The sequence below is a fragment of the Macadamia integrifolia genome, unplaced genomic scaffold (assembly GCF_013358625.1).
Source record: "Macadamia integrifolia cultivar HAES 741 unplaced genomic scaffold, SCU_Mint_v3 scaffold2395, whole genome shotgun sequence".
In the NCBI taxonomy this organism is placed as follows: Eukaryota; Viridiplantae; Streptophyta; class Magnoliopsida; order Proteales; family Proteaceae; genus Macadamia; species Macadamia integrifolia.
In genome coordinates this window covers 53419-69157 of record NW_024868687.1, presented here as the reverse complement: position 1 = coordinate 69157, position 15739 = coordinate 53419, and the positions used below count along the sequence as shown (strand labels likewise).

Genomic DNA, 15739 nt, shown 5'->3' with positions numbered 1-15739 from the left:
TATATTTCGCAGTCACTAGTATTGACTAGTTTCTGTTGGGTGGAACCCATAAGGGCCAAATTATGTGTTGCCACTTTGTACTTATTTGCAATGAAAGAATGCTTCTATTCTTCCGCTTTCAAGATTTTCTCATAATAGGTAGCCTATGCCACCAGTTAACTAAGATTTGTGAACTCTTGGCCAACAAACATCTTCCTTAACTCCAAAGGCAGGACGTTAGGAGCCATATTTGCAAACTCACCTCTTGAAGGTCGACAACACAATAGTGCTTTGCTACTTTGAATCTATTGACGAACTGATCAATAGATTCACTGTTTTCCTAGTACATCCTTACTAAATCAGACACTGATACCGTGGGCTCGGTCCTGTAGATCTAAAGATGAAACTTACCTTCCATTTCCACCCAATTCTGTATGGGATTGGCTGGTAAATTGCAATACCATGAGAAGGTTGCCCTGGTCAATGAGTTAGGGAATAACCATAACTTTATAAGGTCACTTACCCCTATAGTTCCACACTGAACAGTGAAATGAGCAATGTGTTCCACTGTAGACATATTATCTTCTCAAGAGAACTTGGAGAATTCAGGTATCTTTAGGTTTCTCCCTATGTCGATTATATCCAAATACTCTGGATACGATTTACGATACACAGATCTCATGATTGGTCAAAAATTAGGGTTGATTTGGTCTTGAATTACTCTGACCAATTCTTCTTGGTCAACCAACATGTGGTTACCCTGGGCCATTAACAATTCTGGAATAGTAAAAGTTGCATTCTTTTGACCATATTCCACTCGATCATATAAGTTATTTTCTTACCAACTTGCCCCCTGAGGGTCCAGTAAATGTTGACGACAGGAGGTTGCCCTATCCCCACTCTTATGGCCTTGATGACCTTAGTAACTAGTCTGGTAGGGACAACCACCCACGGGCAGAGCATTTGCCCCTATTGTAACTGAGGTAGTAGGCGCATACTAAGAACCACTCATTGGAATACTACTTGTTCCAAGGGTGGTAGTACTAGTCAGTGTATACCTCGAACTTTGCTAGTACACAGGGTTATTGTACGTTACCTGTGGACTTTGGCTAGTTCCAATGTTCCCTTCCTGGATCATGGTTCTTGGTGCTTGACTTTGCTCAAAAAACCCTGGAGTATTGCTGGAAGAGGCTATGTTGGGATTGGCCTTACTATTTGACGAGGTGTTTGGTGCCAGAAGTGCCATCATTTGATCAAACTTGCAATCAAGTGTTATTCACTTCTTGAGATACCCTTTAGTATATATCTTCGGTCATTGGCCATGATCCTGCTTGTATGGTGGTCTCTACCTGCCTAGTTACATCTTCGACCACCATTAATGGCTGGCCTGAGAAGATTGTCTGACTTCTAGGTTTGGGCTAGAAACTTTTGTGGGACTTGGTGTTCGTTGCCCCTCAGAGCTTCTGGAGTTGCCCCTAGATTGCACCACTATGTTGACGAGTGTTCCATTAGGCGTGCCAAAAAGATGTTGGCATGAAATCCTTCCCTATGCAATGGTTAGTTGATATATCAGTGATTGCATGGGCATACCAAAATCCTTCCTGACTAGATTCAATTTTGAACATGACTTCGCTCAAGTGACTTAGGCTCTCCTCTTGCCCTGATAGCTCCAGGTACTTTTAATGATCAAAACCTCCGAAGGATGAGAGAATAAACCATGTTATATATCTCAAAAGGGGTTTTGAATACAAATCACTAGAGCCTAAAGGATAGACTATGTGGATTGAAAATTCGAAAGAAGTGAACGTAAGAGGTCTACTCCATCTCTAATTCCAAATACTAGGAAGAAAAAGCATAAAATGAAAAGAGTTGCATTGTAGTTGAGTTGTGTTTGATTTTCTGTTGATTCTCCTCAACTTGGCCATTTTTCTCTCCTTATGTACTTCAAGAGTTAACTGCTCCATTACTCACGTCACTTGCCCACTTCTTCTATGAAGTGGTACCTCAAATATGTCATTGACACCAATCCTATTAGTGTCCATTGTCATAGGCACGCCTTAACCACCTTTGTGTGTTGGTATTACATCATATGTGGGTGATGGACCGATACGGTTAGCCCACTTTCTCCTTTTATACCCAATATTGCCCCTGCAACATCATCGGGCACGTGTTTTTAAATTTTGGCACCAATAATATGTAGTCTGATCAACCGGATGTCCCACCTGGTTGGATCCAAAATAGACCTAAACTTGGCGTACACTTTTCTTTGGACATTAATCAGCTTATAAACTCAAGGTGACCTAGTGATTAAGTTATTATGGTATTAACACAGAATTTGGGTTTCTCCTATGGTTGTTCTAAGGTTACAAATGTATAGTTATGCTAATGGTCATGTATGCATATGTAGTGAAGTGTGTGTGAGTGTGTGTGTGTGTGTGTGTGTGTGTGTGCGCCCTATTACAATAAACTAAACGTCTTCTTGTTTTTAGCCTGTCTTCTTCATGTCTTGAGTCTTCAAGTTGACTTCTTTTCTTGATGCTACCTTGAGGTCTTGATGCCTTGAATTCTTGATAGTTTGAAATCTTTGTTCTCCATGAGTGCTTAAGGCTAGAGGTGAGTTTAGATATATATGTCTAACACATAATACTAATAGACAAGTATGGTTAGATGACACATTCGTTTGTTATCATTAAACCTAACTTAGGAGGTGGGTGGATGTCCCCAACACACATATTGTTTTTTGGTGTATAGGATGCAACCGGTGGTATTTCCTAGGAGGAATTATTTTAAGAAAAGAAAATAGTATGCTGATTTAACTATAAGTGGCCTTCAATATGAGGGCAGATGAATACCAGACAAGAGAGGATTACCCTCTCCACATCCCTCTTAAAGCAACTTGTGTCCATGTTAAAATTGACAACTCCTTTCTTTTAAAAAGAAAAAAAAAAGGAGGAAAAAGAAGCTTGAAAGGCAGTGTGGCCGTTACACCCAAACATAAGGGCGAAATGGCCACTCTCATCTCTCATGAAAAGTAGAAATTCTGTCTCTATTGATGCTTTTGTGTGCGCTCCCATTGATCCCTACACTAACATAGGGGCCACACTACCTTTAAAGGGATCCTCTCACTTTTTTGAATAATAAAAAAATATGGGGCCACCATCATCTTCATAAACCACACCTGAGCATGAGAGCTACTTGTGAGGGTAGTGGTAGGAGATTCTCTATCCTTGGGGGAAAAAAGACTTACATTCGGCCCGCTCTCCTCTCTTTTTCTTTTTTAGGGAGGGGTGTGTCATGTGTGCTTATCTATGGGCCCCGCCCTACTGTACCACTGCTCGGAGATACGTGGAGGCTTATTTCATAGGAGTGTAAAGGTTGTCATTGAGACGGGGATTTGATGATGGTCTAATATGGAAGATTAGGATCATACAAAATGGTTAGGAGTCGCCACCTAGGATTATAGGCTTAGGACCTAGGGGTGGGCCCAATTCCTGAGAAAAGGGCCTAGAAGTTGGTCTGGTCTATAGATTTAGGGTATGTGTCAAGTTGTAGAGTTGGGAAGGTGTTAGGCACCTAATCTACCCGGTTCAACTGGTCTTCCTACTAGATGCTTAAGAACGAACATTTTTCACAATTAAGTAAAATTTCTTATTATAACATTGATATTATCTTCATAGTCAGAATCTAGGATTCCTCCTATGACCATTAATCCTTTTGCTGCCATACTGGATTTTGTTTCTAATTTAATTCCATATTTTTCTGAGATAGAATATCTAACTTGAACATCTATTATGGTAATATCATTGGGTAATAATACTATTTCTATAGGTGAAAAAATATCATAACCTAAAGATCCTTTTGTGGACTTTGCTGGTTTTATTCCTCCATTTTCAATAATTTCCATCCATTTGATTCTAGGTTCTTCATATGTTCTTGGACTAAAATCATCTTTACTTTGTAATTGTGTTTTTAATATGATAATTTCATCTTCTAAAATCTCAACTTTTTTAGTTACTATCCTATCCTGTAGTTTTACTATTTTTTCATCAACTTTAGGAATAACTTCTGATCTATCTAGACAATTCTTACACCTTTCTTCAAAACATTTTTCACATTTATATCTTAGGGTTATCCATGGATATCCTCTACATTTCTTACATGCTATATCATGTGATCCTGATCCATTTTTCCATCGATGATTATCCTCTATACATGTATCTGTTAATACACATATATTTTCTTCTAAATATTGTTGCATAACACTTGGTATCTCTTCTTCACTATCTCTTTCTTCAATGTTTGGATTATATATCTCTATAGATACAATGCTGTATATTGATTCTGTATCACTTAAATCATCTTCAACATCTATCAAACAGCATTTTGAATCTTGTACAACTAAAGATCTTTTTGTATCCTCATTTATTCTTCTCGGGCATTTTGATGCCAAATGATCATCTCTATCACATATGAAACATCTTAGTTTTTTCTTATAAATCCTATCTGGATCATACATCCTAGCATGATGATCTCTATTCAAAAATGGTCTTCTTGCATCAGATCTTCTAAGATAATATCTCTTCTGAGGTCTTCTGTAACTATAATTACTTCTCTTTTGATATCTAGGTCTATATTGTGGTCTTTGTAATTTAGTCTTTATATTTTGTTTTCTTTTATAAATATCTTTTCCTTCTTTTCCATATATCTGAGGTACATATATATCTTTGCAAAAATTATATTGTTCTTTCTGAAATTGTTGTTGGATTTGTATGGTTATACATTTTTCTTTTAGACATTTTATAATATGTTGTATTCTAATACCGATGTTATCATTTTCTGGTATATCATTTATAGGATGCCATTTTTGTCTTATTTCTTCTCCTAGTTGTCCTGGTAATTTTTGAAATAATTTATCTTTTACTGATTGGGTAAAATAATTACCACTTATGCTTGCAAAATAATAATATTCTTTTAGAAAGCTTTTTGCATATCTATAGTCTGTTAAAACTAATCTTTCAAGTTGTGCTAATGCTTCTGTTTGCTGTTCTATCCTAGAACTATTAGGATCACGTCCTGTTGCTAACATATGTATCTTATTGACAAAATTATATGGATTTGGTCCAAATGTTTTTAATGCTCTGAGTTCTTCTGGATATTCTACCTTGTATCGCTCCCAATTTGCTTTCATTGTTTCTCCTAAGAATGTTTCTAAATATTGGTATAATTCATCTGTTTCTTGTGGTTCTTTAAATTGTAAACAGTCATTTAAAACTTTGCTCTTCCATATATCTAATACTGAGTCTAATTTTTGTGGATCATGATATCCTATATTTAATATTTTTCCTGATTCTTTTCTATCTGCAAAAACTACTGGTTCTTCTATTGGCATTCTTTTTCCTCTAGGTTTATAATGTTTAAAATCATCTTTTGGCTGTTCTAATTCTGTTGGTTCTAATTTCCATCTTGGTCTATTTCCCCAAGCCATATTTGGGTTATTAGGTCCATATGGTCTTGTTTGATCATAGGTTACGTCATTCATTGCTTCAATATTTTGTAATTCTTCTATATCAGATTCTAAACTTTCATTATCTTTATTAATTTCTTCATTAATTAATAGTCTCGGGTTTATTTCACTAGTTTCACTAAATTTATCACTAAATTTATCAGTAATAGAATTTGATTCTGTTATTTTTCTTATTATAAATCTATCGCCTCTATCAATTAGTTCTTCATTTTCTGTTATAACTCCTGATTCTATTGCTAGATTCTCTAGTCTTATTTTATCTTCTTTAAAGAGTTCAATTCCTAATTTTCTTTTATATAATAGGGTTCCTATTAAATTATATTTATCATGTTGTTTTAATATTTTTATTTCTTCCTGGGTTATTATCCTATCTTCCATTATCACTGTTGTTTTGATTTTCTAATTCTTTTATTAATCTGTCTCGTTCTTCATTATCTATAGTATCTGCTGTGCTGTTTTCAACTCCTAGTCTTGTTTCATAATCTAAAAATCTTAATCTATAGTTATTGTTATTATCTTGGTATATCAGACTGTCTCTTGGGACATAAACTGTGTTGGAATCTTTATCTTCTGTTATTCTGCTTAAATTCCATTCTTGTCCTGCTAATATTATTGGATCAATTTCTGGTGGTTTTAATAATTTACTATATTTAGATCCTATTCCTTCAATAACTTCTTCAATCGAGACTTTGTAATTTGTTGTAGAATTATTAGTTATTTTTCCTATTAGTCCTATACACATCATTAAATTATCACCTTTAAATGAATCATATCCTTTTGTCATAACTTTTATTTTTATATATTTTGGTAATTCTTTTATTTTTAATTGGAAATCTGGTGCTACATAATATAATGCTTTATTATTTGATAAATCTACTTCTGTCATAGCTATTAAGGCTTGTCTTAACTGGGTTTTAAGATCCCATCTTTCATCTATTAAACAAATCAGAACTTTCGTTCCTACCTTTTTCCTAGCAAATCCTTTAATTCCTATTATAAATAATCCTAAGTGAAAATATCTTTTATTTGCTAATAATAGTTGTCTTATTGATTCTTGACTAATTACATCAATGGTTTCTACTTCATCATTTGATACTGATAAAGTAACTTCCTGATATCCTGAAAATAAACTGGTATTTCTTAAAAATCTATTATGTGCATATAATTGTCTTGGGTTTATCATATGGGCTTGTTGTGTACTAAATCTAGTAATATCTGATTCTACATCAACTATTTCTTCTAACCTAATATCTTCATTATTGCTATTACTTCCACTTCCTCTTAAGATTCTTCTAAACATGCTTTCATCAGTTGTATTCTGGGGTCTAGTATTTTGTTCTTGTATTGTTCTACTCTTACCGGAGAATGGTCTGAATCTATTCATTTTAATTTATAAGGTTTTGTTGAAGTTCCTTCTTCTATAATTTTTTCTGCTGGTATAAAACTTCCATTATAAGTCTTTCTTATAATTTTTATATTATCATCAGATGTAGATATTTTTAAATTACTTAGTTTCTGTCCTATATCATCAAGTTCTCTGGTAAAGTTAATTTTTTCACTTATTAATTCTAACTTTTTTAATATTTTAATTATTCCAATTATAATCAAATTGTTCTGTGTTATTAAAATCTGATCATGAGTTGCAGGTGGTTTATATTTAGTTAAACCTTGGTTTTCTATAGATAATCCTAATGAAAAATCTTCTAATAAAATTTTTAACTCTGTTAATTCTGGTTCTAGATTTGTCATTAAAAATCTTAAATATCTTATTCTTATTTGTTCAGTTATTAATATTCTTTCTGGAATTTTTATGTATTATAAAATTTTAATAAATTTTCTATTTTTGTAATTCTTATATCAAACTGATTAGTTATTTCTAAAAACTTTTGTTCTATTTTTGTAGATAATTTTAATAATTCTAATATAACCATTTTATCCGATTCAGTATCTTGTTGAGTCTGTTTTAATAATAAAGTAATACTTCTATTAATGTAATCTAAGTTTTGTTGTATTTTATTTACTTCTGTTCTTATTTTGAAAATTTCTGATTGTAAATAATCTATTCTGTCCATTCAATAAAACTTCTTGGTAAAGCTAATAAAGGATAATATCTTCTATGAGAATTCTTCCATTGATTATATCTAATAATTTGAGAGTTATAAATTCTAAGTAACTCTTCTGGACTTAAATAACTTTTTTGTAAAATAATTCTTTTAACTTCTTCTGGTAATTCTTTTAATTCTTCTGAGGATTCTAATATAGATTCACAAAAATCTTTATAAAAAACTTCTACTAATCCTGATAAGGAATTTATATCAAGATATTCAATTCTGAAATAATTATTATGAATTCTATTATATTCACTAACAAGATATTCTATAAAACTGAAATAATTTAAATAAACTGAGAACATCAAATATACTAAGTATATTATTCTTATAAGATAACAAAGCTCTGATACCAAAGGGGGTTTTGGCCGGAGACTGCCGGTTCAGGAGTGGTAGCACAGAGGGATATGTGCTAGTCAGAGGGCACAGAAGGCACACCAGGGGAGAATGAGAAGAGGAAGAAGGATATAAGGATATTTTTGTAAGATTTTTGACAGAAAGGGAATAAAAGTAAAAATTTAGGATCGAGATATGCTAAAATCCAGGGAATTCTTCAATGTTTGGATTATATATCTCTATAGATACAATGCTGTATATTGATTCTGTATCACTTAAATCATCTTCAACATCTATCAAACAGCATTTTGAATCTTGTACAACTAAAGATCTTTTTGTATCCTCATTTATTCTTCTCGGGCATTTTGATGCCAAATGATCATCTCTATCACATATGAAACATCTTAGTTTTTTCTTATAAATCCTATCTGGATCATACATCCTAGCATGATGATCTCTATTCAAAAATGGTCTTCTTGTGGACTTTGCTGGTTTTATTCCTCCATTTTCAATAATTTCCATCCATTTGATTCTAGGTTCTTCATATGTTCTTGGACTAAAATCATCTTTACTTTGTAATTGTGTTTTTAATATGATAATTTCATCTTCTAAAATCTCAACTTTTTTAGTTACTATCCTATCCTGTAGTTTTACTATTTTTTCATCAACTTTAGGAATAACTTCTGATCTATCTAGACAATTCTTACACCTTTCTTCAAAACATTTTTCACATTTATATCTTAGGGTTATCCATGGATATCCTCTACATTTCTTACATGCTTCCCTATTTAACCAGAGAGTACTCTTACAAGGGCTTTTCTACTTGGCTTTAGGGGAAGGGATGCAATATAAATAATCAAAATAAAATGATAGTTCCATGGCTAGAGTGGGGCAAAATCAACACATAATCTAGCCATGAACCTTGGGGGAAAGGGAAAGCATGAAAGTAAAAACTGAAATTTGAATCCAAAATTAAGAATGAATGTGTAGTAAGAAGAGGGAATGAGAGGAGGGGGGTGAGAAGACTACTGTAGAAGCCTACTTACTTGAACTTCAATACTTGAACTTGAAAAATTGATTGAGATTTGAAGGACTACCAGTACTAAAAACCAGATCTGAAATAAATCAAATCTGAAATTGCTACTACTAGAGAAAATAAATCTAAAAGAGAAACTTGAACTTGAAAGGAGATGCTCCACAGCTTGTTCTGGTCACCTAGAACTAGAAATTAAAATTATTACACCTTTGAATAACTTGAATAACATAAACCATAAAAATAAAAGACATTGCATCAATGAAATAAAACCAGTTATAAAAGTGTTTAAAGTAAGAAAAACCAAGAAGAACTTGAACTAGAACTAAAAGGAGAGCAGAACTAAAAATTAGAGAGAAAGAGAGCAAGAGAGGGATTAGGTTTTGGTAGACTCCCTTTTATAGGGAATAAGGGAGAGAGAAGGACGTCCAAGGGTGGATCCCTGTGGATGATTTTGATGAGGTGGATGGGAAGAGAGAGGAGAGAAAATAGGAAGTAGGGTATTTTCTTATTACTTGCCTTTTTTTCCTATATTTTTTTTTCTTCTCTTTTGTGTGCAATCTCTTGGTTGAATTTGTGTATGAGGTGCAGGAGAGAGAAGAGAGAGAGAGAATCATAGGAGAGGAGATCTCCTAATGAGTAAGGGATTTTGCACACCACAACTCACCAACTACGCTTGGTAGTTGTCGTTAGAAAAAATGAATCTTCAATCACTCAAGGGAGGTCCATTGATCCATGTTGGCATTTGAAATTTTCCTTATGCCCCTGGGACAACTGCAGATGGTCTGGTTTTGCATCTCGGTTCAATTCTGATCCATTATTCTTTTTCTAGCCCGAAAAGAATAATCACTTGTACGAGTGACCAAATGGATGTGTACTTTTAATTGAACACATCCATCTTGGTTAGAATTTTGTCCTCTTCGCAACCATGATAAGAAACATGACCTCTTTATGTGTAAAATTAGAGATATAGTACCCGATAGTCCTTAAGGCCTTGAAAATATAAAACCTACAAAAAGAGAATAAAACCCAAGGTAGCTCTATTATAAATATGTAAAATGCATGTTTTACTACCTTAGATTTCACACATAAATGTGTTCATTAGAATTCCCCCACACTTAGACTTTGGTAGACCTCAAGAAAAACAAAAAGAAAAAGAATAAAAATAAAAAACCTAACTTACTTTCGTAGGTATCATGGTTGCACTTAGCATATGCAACAAGCCTTTAAAGCCCTAGGTCACCCCTAGTGGATGAGTTGTGTCTCGTGGGTGTTTTTAGTGAATATACACCCAGAATTCAGAAAAAAATGAAATCCCAACCTTGGCTAAAAGTAAGGGCCATATTTATTGGGAGCAAAGATAATCCATCTTACACTTGATATGGGACCCCCACACTTGAATTTTTATTATCCCATATCAATTTCAAGCACAAACATATTTCTTTAATTTGGAACTCACATTATCTCGTCCAAAACATCCTTATCTTAAGGCAAGACAACTTGTGAAGTAATGGGGAACCAAGGACTAAGGCGTTGGAGTGTTTTTTACCAAACATGTTAACAAGACATTGATGACATTTACACATACTTTCTTGCTGTGTGATTTTCTTTCCCTTTTTTTTTTTCATAACAACTCTATCTTATGTACTGTCGGCCTGAATGACATGGTGGAGCAAACACCAGACACCCAAGTTACTATGTAGCTTCGCTTTTTGCATATGCCCACATAGACAGTGATGCTAGAGTTCTTTCAAAAGTTTCTTCCCTAGGAATTTCAATCAAGACACCACGCTTCCTGAGGTGTAATTCCCTGTCTAGTTCTAAGGAAATCAACTCATACTTTTCATTTATATCACTTTTCACACTTCATTTAAAATTGCGTATATGTCAACTCATGCCAAATTAAAAAGAAGGTCTCAACTCCAAATCAAGAGTACAAGGAACCCACAGACTTACATATAGTCAAACACCGTAAAACAAGGGATTCTTATTTTTCAAAAGAGAGTCTCATCTCAAGACACAGGCTTGTTTCTTTTTTCTTAACAGGGTTTTTGTGTGTTCAAGATGGGTACCTTAATAAAAAAATTTTACATTCATACATCAAGCAACCGAATGGTATGATCATTAACCAAAATCCAAAGTAGGATTTCATCCTTAGCAAGCTCAAAATCAAAAGAAAAACATAAAAAGAGAAAAAAAAAAACAAAAAGAACAAAAAAAAAACTGATTTTCCTCCCCCATACTTAAGTCATGCAATGTCCTCAATACATAGAAAGAATTAAAAGAAAATACAATGTAAGGGGGTCATACCTGGTTAAATTTTAGTCATTAGTGTAAAAAGGTTCATGGAGATCTATGACCTCTTCACTAGTAGCAGTAGGAAACTCGAGAAAAGGTTTTAAACGTTGACCATTAACCTTCGAAATTACTCCTATTCCTGGATTCAGAATCTTAACAGTCCTATGGGGATATAAATTATGGATAATAAATGGGCCATCCCATCGGAATCTAAGCTTACAAGGGAAAAGATGTAATCGAGAGTTGTACAATAAGACCTTATCATTATTTGTAAAAGATTTGTGCAGAATGTGCTTATCATGGAAGGCTTTGGTCTTTTCCTTGTAAATCCTAGAACTTTCATAGGCATCATTCCTAAGTTTCTCCAACTCAGATAGTTGGAGCCTACGCTGAATATCAGCATCAGAAAAATCAAAGTTGAGCTTCTTAATTGCCTAAAAGGCCTTATGCTCCAATTCAACTGGCAAGAGACATGCTTTCCCATACACCAGACGGTAGGGAGACTGACTAAGGTCGGTCTTGAATGCAGTTCGATGGGCCCACAAGGCATCAATGAGCCTAAGGGACCAATCCTTAGGGTTGGGATTAAGAGGCCGTTTGGTAGTGTTCATAAAAAACGTTTCTAGCGTTTTTGAGTGTTAATAGAACCAAAAAACGCAAAAAACCGTTTGGTAGTGTAAAGCTCCGTTCCGATTTTTTTGAAACTCAAAGTACATAAAAAACGAAAAATCTGGGTTTTGACGAAACACCCCGCTCCCTGTTCTGTCAGTGGGTTTCGTTTCAAAATAAATCTGTTGAAACAATCATTCCCGACAGTCCGCGACATAGAGAGGAGAGCAGTGGAGAGAAGCCAAAACCGTCTCAGCTCTCGTTCTTCTTCTTCCTCCAACCTTCGTTCCTGACGGTCGGCGACAGAGAGAGGAGATCAGCGAGGAGAGAAGCCAGAACCCATATCTGAACTTCCGAAAAACCCATCTCAGGCAAGCATTCTTCTCGTTCTTCTTCTTCCTCCAAACGGAGTTTCTGGAATTTCCGCGACAGAGAGAGGAGATCAGCGAGGAGAACCCGCCAGAACCCATATCTGAACTTCCGAAAAACCCATCTCAGGCAAGAAGTGATCTCGTTCTTCATCTTCCTCCAACCTCCGTTCCCGACGGTCGGCGACAGAGAGAGGAGATCAGCGAGGAGAGAAGCCAGAACCCACTTCCCTCCTTCCGAAAAACCCATCTCAGGTCTCCATTCTTCTCGTTCGTCTTCTTCCTCCAACCTTCGTTCCCGACAGTCGGCGAATCCAGCTTGTTCCAAGAGACCTTCCGAAAAACCCATCTCAGGTAACTTTATATTAGATCTCCTTCTTCTCGTTCTTCTTCTTCCTCTAACATTAGTTCCCGACATTCCGTGACAGAGAGAGGAGAGCAGAGAGGAGAGAAGTGCGAACTCAGCTCATGACCCCTTCCGAACCCAAGATCTCAGGTAACTTTTGCGCCTCTTCTCCTTCTTCTCGTTCTTCTTCTTCATCTCTTCTTTTCTTCTTCTATTCAACCTCTTCTTCTTCTTTATGACAATAAGCACCAAAGTAAAATCAAAATTTTCCAGTATCCATAAAAACCGACTCTCTGAGATAATAACCATAAATTAAATTCACAAACAACTCAATAATACCAAGAGAAAACAAACACAGAAATCCACAGCTATCACTTTTCGTTCCCATAAACTGAGTTTTTATATCAATGTTAATGCAAGACTTCACTAACTGATTGCAGTTGTAGTGTTTGGCCCTTCCAGTTTGAAGGTGTCATGAGAAAGGTTGCCTGGTTTTGTTGGGTACCTGAGGTCTTGTCAATGGAGGCTTTTTAGTGGTCAGGTTGTGCACTTCTAGCAGGGTTTGTCGTTTAGGGAGCTCAGTCTGGGGGCTTATTAGTCTTTGGAGTTGCCACAACTTTTAGTTTGCTTGACCTACGCAGCCTTCCCCTAAAGCCTTGTTCCTCATATAATAAATCTAGTGTGCTTTGAATCTATCAACCTTTTGTGAGTGCATGTGTGTTAACTATGCTGGTGGTTTTTTTCCTAGTGAAATGCAGAGTTCTGTTCTAATGTTCTAATGCACAATCTTTTGAGTTACTTCTGTACACCATGCAATCCAAGCATAATATTGCCTTATCCTACTTAACCAGATAGAGTTAATTCAATTACTATTGTTTGACTCCCAAGGTTGAGTCTGGAGTTTCATAGGATAAAATTTGATAGTTTCCCTAAATTAGGACAAGGGTTGTCCCCAACCTGAGCCAAACCAGCATAGTGATCAATTCATGCTCATTGACTGAATGAACTGAAAGACAGTTTTCCATCAATGACAGACTTTAACAAAAAAGAATTGGAAGGGTTAAAATCTCTACTAGTAATGAAAAGTTTGACAATCTAGAATTAATTGTCAGACCAGTAGAACAACATTGAATCCACCCAAAATCTGTGGCTTCTCATGCTTGGACACAACTAAGTTATAAATTTCCTCCACTGATCTCCCACACCAGGGTTGAGTTCCAGTCAACATCTCCACGATGCTGCATCCAAACCCCCATGAATCTGTCTAAAATCCATATCTGAACTTGCCAATGGAATCCCAAGCAGTAGATAAGGAATCCCAAAATCACCCAGCATTGCTTGGTTGTTCTCATTAAGAAGGAAGTTGAAGGTCTTAAGATTTAAAATAAGTGTCCGTTTCGAATGCAATTCTAGAACTCCCTGAGCCAAGTCAATCCCATACCTGTGAACATCAGCATAAATAGAAAGCCAGTTAAGCAGCTCTATATTTACAACTATATGCATCATAAAGGATAGACCATTAGCATATTATTGTTTTGCAAACGCCCCGACTCACTGCAAAACATCAGGCAATGGAAGCTAGCTTCTTTATTATTTTCCTATGCTTGATATCTTTGTTATTTTCCTATAATTGATATCTTTGTTATTTTGCCTATGCTTGATTTCTTTGTTACCTTGCTTGGTTTTATTGGTCTTTCCATTATCTCTCTCCAAGATAATCGTTGTTATTTATTTTTTTAGTGTTCAACCTTTTTTTTTTGTCACAGTATGCTAACTTTTACATTAACTTATAATGCCTAGCTATTATGTCTGGAAGTAGTATCCCTGCCATTAAGTGGTCAGAATTTGAGACCACTGTTCTCATTGAAGCAATGAAAGAAGCTGTAAAAAATGGTCACAAATCCGGTAATTCATTTAACAAAACTGGATGGGAGAACATTACAAAGCAATTTCAACAGGCTTTAAATCGTCCAGTCGGGAGAGAACAGTTACGCAATAAGATGAACAAGTTGAAACAAGAGTATCAACAGTTCAAGAGACTGCTTGACACAACTGGATTTGGGTGGAACTCAATGACAAAAGCAGTCACAGTTGATGATGAGTCCGTATGGGATAGGGCAATACAGGTACCCTAGATTTCACTAGCTAGTTGAATTATTTAAAAATTAGATTACAATGAGTAGTACATATACGTGATACAATTACTGCTTATGCAGGCAAATCCAGGTTGGTTGAAATACAAGAAGTATGGACTAAACAATTGGCCAGATTTGAGCATGGTATTTGGGGATGCATATGCTACAGGTAACTTAGGGGTTGACAGTGCTCAAGATTTGGATGACATCGAAGCTGTTAATACAGTTGATATTGAGCAATTCTCTCACTCCCCCAGTACCCCGGTGCATATAAGCATGAATGACCCCTTTCATGAGGATACTCATACTCCAACTCAGACCACCACAAAACGAAGTCTTGATAGGACACCTACGGGACGAAGAAAAAAGAGCGCCAATAAGGGAGATAGACACGTGAAGGACTTGTATGGGCAGTATTTATCCATGAAAATTGAAAAAGCATCCAGTAGTTCTGTAACATCTCCTGTTCGTGGTGGGGTAGGTGCATCTTGTCCTCGAGATTTCAGTGTGAGTGCATGTGAGGCGGTGATATCCTCCATACCGGATATATCAAAGGAGATATATTTGAAGGCCACCAGTCGTATATGTACTGATCCTAGTTGGAGGGAGTTGTTTGTCTGTGCAGAGCCTGCGAAGAGGATTTGGCTTTTAGATGCGTTGGAGTAGTTGATGTTGTGTTTGAATGCTACTTTTGATAATTTTGGATTCAAGACTCTACATTTGGTGTGTGTAATTTTACTTCTGGAGATACATTGCATGATTTGGCTTTTATTTCTTTCGTGTTTTTTTTCTTTTATTGATGTGTGTAATGTTGAACATGTGGTTTGGGTTGAGATGATGTGTCAGCTTGTTATGTTTAACAGATATTTGTTTCCAATTGTGTAGTAATTGTTTATTTATTGCAGTTATGTCAAATGCATTATGTGAAACTTCTAGTGATGAAGAAAATATGGTCACTCACATGGGAATGGAATTACTGTGTGAGGCTGTATATATTCGAGAA

At 35.4% G+C, this 15739-nt stretch overlaps 2 protein-coding genes across 2 annotated transcripts; both read left to right on the top strand.

The window, feature by feature from the left end:
* Positions 1-12106: 12106 nt before the first annotated feature.
* Positions 12107-13079, top strand: LOC122066447 (the record flags this gene model as incomplete). The annotated part of the gene is made up of 3 exons (XM_042630248.1): positions 12107-12609; positions 12684-12751; positions 13042-13079. Coding segments are annotated over 3 exons (609 nt in total), but the record flags the coding sequence as incomplete, so codon positions are not given.
* A 1352-nt stretch (positions 13080-14431) lies between these two features.
* Positions 14432-15518, top strand: LOC122066444. Its single transcript, XM_042630244.1, has 2 exons — positions 14432-14727; positions 14818-15518. The coding sequence occupies exons 1-2, from the start codon at positions 14473-14475 to the stop codon at positions 15400-15402; spliced, it is 840 nt and encodes a 279-aa protein (XP_042486178.1). The 5' UTR covers positions 14432-14472; the 3' UTR covers positions 15403-15518.
* The last annotated feature ends 221 nt before the right edge of the window (positions 15519-15739 follow it).

Excerpts from the sequence above, each read along its gene's own strand:
- LOC122066444 (XM_042630244.1), top strand. The coding sequence starts at position 14,473 with ATGAAAGAAGCTGTAAAAAATGGTCACAAATCCGGTAATTCATTTAAC. Across the intron at positions 14,728-14,817 it reads TATGGGATAGGGCAATACAG|GCAAATCCAGGTTGGTTGAA; the intron begins GTACCCTAGATT and ends CTGCTTATGCAG.